This window comes from Hyalella azteca, unplaced genomic scaffold, assembly GCF_000764305.2.
Source record: "Hyalella azteca isolate HAZT.00-mixed unplaced genomic scaffold, Hazt_2.0.2 contig5580, whole genome shotgun sequence".
NCBI lineage: Eukaryota > Metazoa > Arthropoda > Malacostraca > Amphipoda > Hyalellidae > Hyalella > Hyalella azteca.
In genome coordinates this window covers 714221-723292 of record NW_025935765.1, presented here as the reverse complement: position 1 = coordinate 723292, position 9072 = coordinate 714221, and the positions used below count along the sequence as shown (strand labels likewise).

The following is a 9072-nucleotide window of genomic DNA, read 5'->3' as shown; positions in this document are numbered from 1 at the left end:
TAATAGTCAAAGCCTTCCATAAATATTTGCATTGTTATTAACTAGTCACTATATTCACTATATGCTCGTCAAAATTACCCACCGGATATCCTATGAAATTTTTAAACTCATCCACCTATGATGCAAATGCTATTTCATGAAATTTTTAATTTATGAACTCATTACAAGTCGCTTATTCACTTATTCAACGTCAAAAAGTTTGTGATAAGGTTCCACAAATTTTTCAGAGGGGAGAGAATTGGTGATGCACTTGGTTATCTCCATTGATTATTGAGGCTTGAATTATCGCAAAATTAAATCGTAAGCGCTGTTCAATGCAGATTATTCGAGTGAAACTAAATATATATAAAACATCTTATACATGACACGAGTGTGTTCCTCGTGAGGTGTACAAGGGAAAAGTGTGAGTGTAGATGAGGGAAAAGTGTGAGAGTGGACGAGGGAAAAGTGTGAGTGTGGACGAGGGAAAAGTGTCAGTGTGGACGAGGGAAAAGTGTTAGGGAAGACGAGGGAAAAGTGTGAGTGTGGACGAGGGAAAAGTGTGAGTGTGGACGAGGGAAAAGTTTGAGGGAGGACGAGGGGAAAGTGTTAGGGAAGGCGAGGGAAAAGTGTGAGGGTGGGCGAGGGAAAAGTGTGAGGGTGGACGAGGGGAAAGTGTAAGGGCGGACGAGAGTGTTAGGGTGGACGAGGGAAAAAATGAATGCTGGTGTCCTAAGTATGCATGAAATAATTTCCAAGACCTGCCATGAGAGTAAATAAAGGGTAAAAAATTAATCGGGATTCACGGTGTGAATAGGTATAGCAATCGTAATATAAAAATACTATTATATGTATGCTTATATTACTATATGTAAAGTCGATTATTTGTAGTGTCTATACTACCTATAAGCAATTAACATGGTTTTATTTCAACGCGCGTCTCGATACAAGTCGATTCCCTCTTAATGAACTCTGTAGTCATGAAAATAAAAAATAATCGCATAGGCCTTATTGCTGTGAACGCAGTTCCGAAGTTCTGTAAGTTATTATAGACATCAATAGCGTCTCCCTGCAAAGATTCTTTGGAATTGCAAAATGACATGAAGAATCATGTTAGAATATTATTCTAAATTATGGCATGTAACGGGGAGAATAATTATATTAATATTGTATGAGAATGATCAGTACGATAAACTGGTCCGCATGAAAAGGGCAAAGCGAGCAAGAAATAATAATAATATAATAGCAATTTGTGAAGAAGTTATCAAATAGTTTTGAAAAGTGGAAAAACATTAGTAACAATAACAATATGAAAATGAGTTAACTGAGCGTGAAAATGGGTCGAAATTTGTGTAAAATTATGAAATGAAATTCATACATTTTTGGAAATATTTGCACGATAACTACAGAGACGTATTCCTCAGATAGACGAGATGAAATCGTAGCGAGGGCAAACGTACGTAATCCTGTCACTCAAAAAAAACATCCTTACCGCCGTTACAATATACACCCGAATGAGGTGCAGCTACATTAAAATAAAAAATTACTTACAAGGGCCTGTGTCACAATGTGCACCCGAATGAGACTTAGAGATATCGTCCGATAACGTGGTTACATCAATAATTGTAAATGGTTCACCCATATTGGAACTAAAACCATGTGTTAGTTATACATGGGTCCAACATGCTTAGCTCCGGCATTCATACAGTCGGGTTATAAAGCTTCATAATTCAGGTAATTCAATTCTGCTATTGTGTCCTGATGTTAACCTTTTTTATCTTTAGTGTGCAAATAAATAATTTGTACTTCGCTGCTTCTTTCAAAAACCCGAGTAAATTTAGTTTATTCAAATGCAATAGAAATACTGCTGCATTTAAGTTACTTTATCCCGCGTAAAAGTTCACGAAGTGTATGTGAGAAAAAATGCACACTTTTTAATTTATTAAATTCAAGTATTCAAACATATATTTACTCGGCAATCCCAAAATTTTTCATTTCTTACGTGAATAGATTTATGAATAAAGAGTTTCTGAAAGTGGAGCACCATTGAGTGATGAATGTACCAAAAATTTAGAAATGGCATTCACGAATACAGCAGATAAACAGGCTACTGTGGGATGGGAAAGTTTAACTAACCATTCATGTTGGAATACAAAGGTGTTTCCTTCAGCAGAAAGAAATTATTAAAATAATCAATCAAACCAATCTATGCAATACAAAATTCAGATAAAATCATTCAATTCCCTCAAACTAGAGAAATATACATATCCTACATTATATACCTAAAGGTTAGATACTGTATAAACTCCATATTTAAGATTGTAGTCGTTTATGAAACAGTTATTTAGCAAACAACTATGGCAAACATCATAAATTTTCAATATTCTCAATAATTTTATCCCTTATATTCATGCACTTTGGATGAATTTTAAATTTGCGCTGTGAGTCACCTATAGATTGAAAATTAGGTCAATTAATGTCGCAAATAAAAACGAATTTTAACAAAACTCCACAAATTGGTTCATGCCATTCTTGAGCAGGAATATAAATTTCAGATATGTGAGTTTAGTCGTTTCTGAATTAGCCCTCTTTTTCCTCAAAATAAATTGGATTTACCCCAAATTGGGAGATTTCATTCATAATACGCCGCACAGTTAGAGTATAAATTTCACCTGATTGGATGTATAGTCGCTCCTGAATAACGTGTTTTAATAATACATGTCGCAAATGAACTTACGTATTGACTGTAGTAACTTCAGATGTGTGGTTTAAGTCCTTCCTGAATTGGGTATTAAGCCGAAGAAAATCACAAATAAAATTTTATTTTCAATGACTTTTATCATTCTATTAAGTCTTAAAAAATATATGTTTTCAGAATTATAAAATACATACCTTACAGTTCTATTATAAGTAATATTGAAACAATAATTGTTACCAAATTCTTCTTCATGGAGATTCTGTGTCTTATAAGTAAACTAATAATCAATAATATTATATAAACGAAACATAAGTTCAAACATGAATTTTCGTGGTTATTTCAAGAAATCCTGCTGCTCTCTTCCATTTCTCTGTCTCTAAAAAAGTAATCGAATAAATCCGATCAAACTTTATACAGTAAATTAATGCAGAAATTTTTTTCATCACGAAAATTCCAAGCAGAGAACGAAAATAATAGCATTTCGTCTCAAACATACGCATTTTTAATCTTGGTAAAAATAGATAAAATCGACAATAAAACAATGAAGAATCTAGCACGAAGTAATACCTAGTAATATTTTACTATAGTTTGCCATGGATTCATATGGTCTTGTAAAATTATCAGAGCTGGGCAGCGCTACTTTGAAATGTAGCGGCCGCTACCGCTACCTCTACATGCTCTAAATGTAGCGGGCGCTACCGCTACCGCTACAATTGCATAAATGTAGCGCCGCTATTGAAAATGTAGCGGCCGCTACATGTAGCGCGCTACTGCCCACCTCTGGTAACAACTAACATGTTAACACTAGTAACAGGCTGAGGTTGACAACATTACACCGAAATCTTTCGTATAGTTTTATTCTGTAATTTATATTATGTACGTATCATGATGGTTTTTAAATAATATTTAATACTATTAAGTAAAATCTAAAGGCTTTATCTATAAATGTAGCCTTAGCGCTGTAGCGGCAAAACTTCGTATCGCTACTTAAATATGTAGCGGGCGCTACCGCTGCCGCTACCGCTACAATTGCTTAAATGTAGCGCCGCTACCGCTACATGCAGCGCGCTACTGCCCACCTCTGAAAATCATGAACGGGATTCCATCACGAATAATGAGGACGATCGTTAAACCGTGGCTAGATAGGCTCATGTTTCACATTATTATGACTGAATTATAAATTGAAAATTTTACATTATTATGACCTTATGTAAAGGGATCAAGTTAGATGCTAATCAAATCTATGGATTAATCCTTTGCTATAACTGAAAATGGATTTAAATAAAATTTCTATAGGCTGAAGATACGTTTACGATACTATAGATTTTTCTAACCTCATGCTTACAGTTTGTCTGAAATACGGAAGTTCAATAAAGTTTTCGTACAAGGTCACCACTATGTGTTCCTATGACTTTTAGAGTCGTCAAACATCGGTCATGGCTTTAGTGACCACATTCATCAAGCTAGTGCACAAGACAAATCATTCAATATTATTCAATTATTGACAAATCATTCAATATAGATTAGTGATGTTTATTGATATTTATATAATCAAAGTTATCTGAAAAGCAATAACCAGACTCGTGACTAACGCAATTGCTCTCGATTGTTCCATGATAACGGGAACTGTACTCAGGGACCAAGTCCTGCACCTGTTCTTCACATTGTTTTCGAATACGATTGTCAAAAATATGAGCCTCGTGAACGTCAACTTTTATCGATAAATCATTCCAATTAGAGAAATCATTACCGCAGTTTACGCTTTCATGTTTGTAATTTATATTTTTCCAAATGTCTACGTTATAATCGTTATAGTCAGTTCCATAAGCTGAAAAATTTTCTCCGTTTCTCACCAGAGAAATATCATTTGCCAGGCAATGAAGATTTTTATTTTGGCTGTTACTTTGAATCACGTAATCACAACATCCAACCTTACACTCAATGCTTTGATCTTCGATGCATACATCTTCGTTAATTATTGCACGTTTCTCGAAACATTGAAAATTATTTACATAACCTTGATCATTCCCTGTGAAATCGGACAATTCCCGGTACTCTTCCTTGAGTTTTTGGCTCCCATAAAAGTTTTCTTTGGTTGAATGGAGAGAAAGATTTAACGGGTACTCCTGTAGATGATATTGGAACTGCTTGGAGTCGGAGCCACAGCTGTGAATTGACGACTGCTTGCTCCGCTTGTGTTTCAATCGTGATTTATCTGTAGGAACAACAAAGCTTTTTTAGCAGCTGTATGAAGCGATCTTTACCAGCAACTAATCTGTTATGCAGCAGTTTAATGCCATCTGTAAGAACAAAAAAAAATTGTTTAGCAGATGTCTCATATGATTTGTAGGAACAGCAAAGTTGTTCTGCACTCCCTCAGCTGTATCAATCAAGTCACTTAATGCGTCTATCTTGGCACTCCAAGATGAAACAACATACAGTCACTTGAAATACTATATTGTCTTTTCATTATTACTCTATAACAATTTCGTAAATTCGAATGGGGAAATTGCATGACACCTTTTTATTTTTCAAGTTGTGGGACATTGAGTAAATCCAACTCAGTACAAGTATCTGTAATAATAATGCTGTTATTTGTAATAATAATAAATAATGCTGGACGTACCGACAAAGCGGAAGTATCTGTAGTCAGGTGCAGAAGCGTTGGCCGGCAGTCGACTCACCGACGGAGATTTATTGAGCGCCATACGCAGACTCTGCTTCAGCTCCACTGAAGACGGCAGCGGCCATTTGCCTGGAGTGATAATAAAAATAAATAATAATAAGAGCAGTTTCAGCGTTTATTAAGCTGTAGGCCTGTTGCCGATTCTTAACATCGCAGAACATTCACAGGTTGTTGTGGTCTCAAACACGCAACTCACTGCTGCCATTTTGCTTTGCTCAACCGCCCGGCTTCCTCGCCGATTCTCACCAGAAACTGGTGCACAAAGCTGGGATCGAACCCGCACCTCACTGCGCCAATCCTGGTACTCGATCTGAACTGTAACTACTGGGCCATCATGCCTGGTCCCATTCGACAAATACTGGGCCCAATTACGGTACCCATTCGATAAATAATTGATATTAAAATATAGCTGCCAGTGGCCCCAGACATTTACGTATGAACGTGTTGTATAAATTATCGCCAGCAAAAGAAGAATGAATGCAACTTAATAAATAAACAAAAATAATAATTGAAACAACCTATCATTAGGTACAAAAAAAAATTAAAAGAGTACGCTTTCTTCAGACCAACTACCGATTTACACTGATTATCATTTCAAGTCATTATTTCGGAGCCTTTCTGCACACACAAAACGAAAATACAAAATTAGAACCAATGAAATAAATAAAATAATAAACGCAGAAATATAGCACGGACGACATAAGATACAGGCATAATTTAACTACGAATATACACTAAAACGTCAATCAAAACATAACACCAGGCACAGGTAACACTAAAAATAACTCTGAATAAAAGAACTTCGCACCTCGGTGGTGCAATCACAAACCAGAGTGACCACGTGTTACGGATCCCTACCGAGGTAACGTCTGAGGTGGTGACAGAAAACCTAAATGAGAAATACTATTCTGATGTTTACAAGAATATTGCATACCCTTACTACTCCCCTGCAATGATCCTCATGAAACTTTCGCTTCTAAACACGTCGAAAATTCAAATGAAGCCATAAAAAAAATCTTGCGATACCGTAATTCATTTTGCACGTTTTTATATTATATAGAAAAATTTCATTTTCAGTGATGCCCATGAATTACTTGCCCAAATCTGGATAAATTTCAAACAATTCTGATGGCTACGGTAGATTATGTGTTAGTCAAAAGAAGCAGTGACTAGTACAGCATGATTTCATTCACATACTGTCTATGCGTGTCGGGAGAGAGAGAGAGGAAAAATTGTTGGCAGATATTGGTTATGTTGTGATCGCGCATGGTTCTTTGAAGCATGGCGATGAATGTAAACGACATGTGACTGAACGACATCATTGGGGGCGAGCAACATGGAATTATGAGCTCGGCAAATTTTATTTGATTTGTGTAACTTTTAATGCAGAAACAAATTGCTTTTTGGTGGAGCTGTTCAAATAACATTTCAAAACATGGGCTTAACAGTACTTTCATATATCACTATGTAATCTTTACTGATACACGCTGTTCAGTTACTAGTGAATTAGTTATATACTAGTGAAATATTTATATACTATTGTATTATTTATATTCTAGTGAATTATTCATATACTAGTGAAACATTTTTATATACCAGTGAATTATTTACTTACTAGTGACTTATTTAAATACTAGTGGAATATTTATGTACTAGTGAATAATTTATAAACTAATGAATTTCTAATATACCAGTGACGTAAAATTTACTGGTGAATTATTTATATACTAGTGAATTTACTAGTGATATGCCCCACCTCGGGCCAGGGCCCAGTATCGGAAGAGGGCCGCATCGTCGTGGTGGAAGGCCCCGCTGCTCTGGTGGGTCCATAGCACCCTAAACACACCCGCGTCTCTGTCGACCCACTCGATCACTCGGGGGGCCGGTGCAGCGTCTAGGTTCTGAAGAAGAAAGTCTTCGAGGCGCAACTTCTTGCCGTTCTTCATCGACAAATCCATGTTGCATTTAGTAACTCAATTGCTTTTTTTTATTCGTAAAATGGTAATTATGTGATTTTTTTTGGTTAGAAATCGCTTTGATAATAAATTATATACCGTCTATAGTGTCATATGATAATTATTTTTCTTACACTTTCGTGTCACTTGTACCTATATTGCAGCGTATTTTCTATCAATTTTTCTATCGAATTTTCTAATGATTTTTAATTTAAACACTTCATTTAAAGGGATTTTTCCTGGGGATTGAATGGGTTTACTTACATGGTTGCAATGCTACCTATCTAGACGGCACTTTTAAACTGTTCAACTAAGGGTATCTGTTCCTGAACAATTAAAGTTTCTGTCAATTTATAACAGCTAGTGAGTGATCAGTTTTTCCTAACAAACGAAAGCAGGTGGAATTGAAGCAGTTGTATTAGTAATGTCGATGAAAGAAGGCATGCAGGTTATATAGACGATCGAGTTTCCCTTACTTATCTTATCACAAGTTCGGGAACGGCGGCTTGACTGATGATACAATCTGTTGATGAGTCTCAACTGCTGCACCATTCCTGTTTCAGTTCTTATCGCCCAAACCTCTTCACGATTCTAATTACGCACGCTGAACTCATTGCTCTCATCGTTATCAAATATGAATGACATCATCAGAGTTAATATACAAAAAGAAGAATGCATTCAGGCAGCTTGTCGCTATTAGAGCACATCCATCAAACTACAGCTTGCTAAACTCTTAATGGTAGTTGGATACATTCAACAAACAATGTTTGGTTACATTTAATTTAACAATAAAAGGGTACATTCAACAATCAATAAATGGTTACACACACTCTGCTGAAATGGGCCTCTAACGACAGTGCACTAATCTAATACCGGTACTAATCTAAATTTAAAAGAACATTGCATCACCTTACAATAAGCCTAATGCAACTTATTGCTTCTAAACACATTAAAACATTTAAATAAAAGCATAAAAAATATCTTACGATACCTGGATTAATTTTAACAATCAATTACCGGTTTTCAACAACAACCTTAAACAAGTAATAGATCGGTTTTGCCGTTATTTTTATTTCTTGCTCCGTCGCTTGTTTGTAGGTTTAGGTTTTAACTTCGATGTTTGGTTTTATCATCGACTGTTTTAACTTCATATTTTTATCTGTGTTCTAGATTTTTCTAACTGTCCATGAAGCTAGAATTAGGAACGTTTGCAATGGAGATATGGTGAATTTGTGGTGAATTTTCTTAGCTTTTAAATTTCTAATGTGAGCAAAAACAACAGACTGCGTTTCGCCTTTATCCAATAAAGCACATTGAACACTAGAAGTGCAAAACGAAACATTTGGCTTTAAGAATTAAAGTCTTAATTATTTAAGCTTACGCAATTAGGACTGTAAACCTTTAAGGTTACGTTATTGTTTTAAGGACTAATAATGGCCGCTATCTCATCAGTATTCCTAGTCGTGATACAACCAAGGCATACCAGTCGAGGTACAGTATAACGCACGATATGACTGATAAGGCCCACTCGAAGAACTGTAAGCGACACCCACGACCAATAACTTTATTTCTATTAGTTTCCACACTCAATACTGATACAGCCCAGGAAATAATACTCATATCAACAATCATAAAAAACAGGTTCTTTCGAGGTTATTTTTGTGCATGAACGAAGGTGGTATTTCCATCAATAAGTTCATAATCGCTATTTCTACCACTTACTGTTTTCTACTATAAAATAAATTAATTTTTTT

General features: G+C 35.6%; 1 protein-coding gene across 1 annotated transcript; it reads right to left on the bottom strand.

The window, feature by feature from the left end:
* Positions 1-3981: 3981 nt before the first annotated feature.
* Positions 3982-7327, bottom strand: LOC108665693. The gene is made up of 3 exons (XM_018152470.2): positions 7120-7327; positions 5304-5432; positions 3982-4892 (listed from the first exon to the last, which is right to left on the bottom strand). Exons 1-3 carry the CDS (start codon positions 7319-7321, stop codon positions 4201-4203), a joined length of 1023 nt encoding a protein of 340 aa, XP_018007959.2. The 5' UTR covers positions 7322-7327; the 3' UTR covers positions 3982-4200.
* Between the last annotated feature and the right edge of the window lie 1745 nt (positions 7328-9072).

Coding starts and splice junctions, on each gene's coding strand:
- LOC108665693 (XM_018152470.2), bottom strand. CDS start 7,321: ATGGATTTGTCGATGAAGAACGGCAAGAAGTTGCGCCTCGAAGACTTT. Junction 5,433..7,119: donor ATACTGGGCCCTGGCCCGAG/GTGGGGCATATC, acceptor TTATCACTCCAG/GCAAATGGCCGCTGCCGTCT. Junction 4,893..5,303: donor CAGATACTTCCGCTTTGTCG/GTACGTCCAGCA, acceptor TTGTTCCTACAG/ATAAATCACGATTGAAACAC.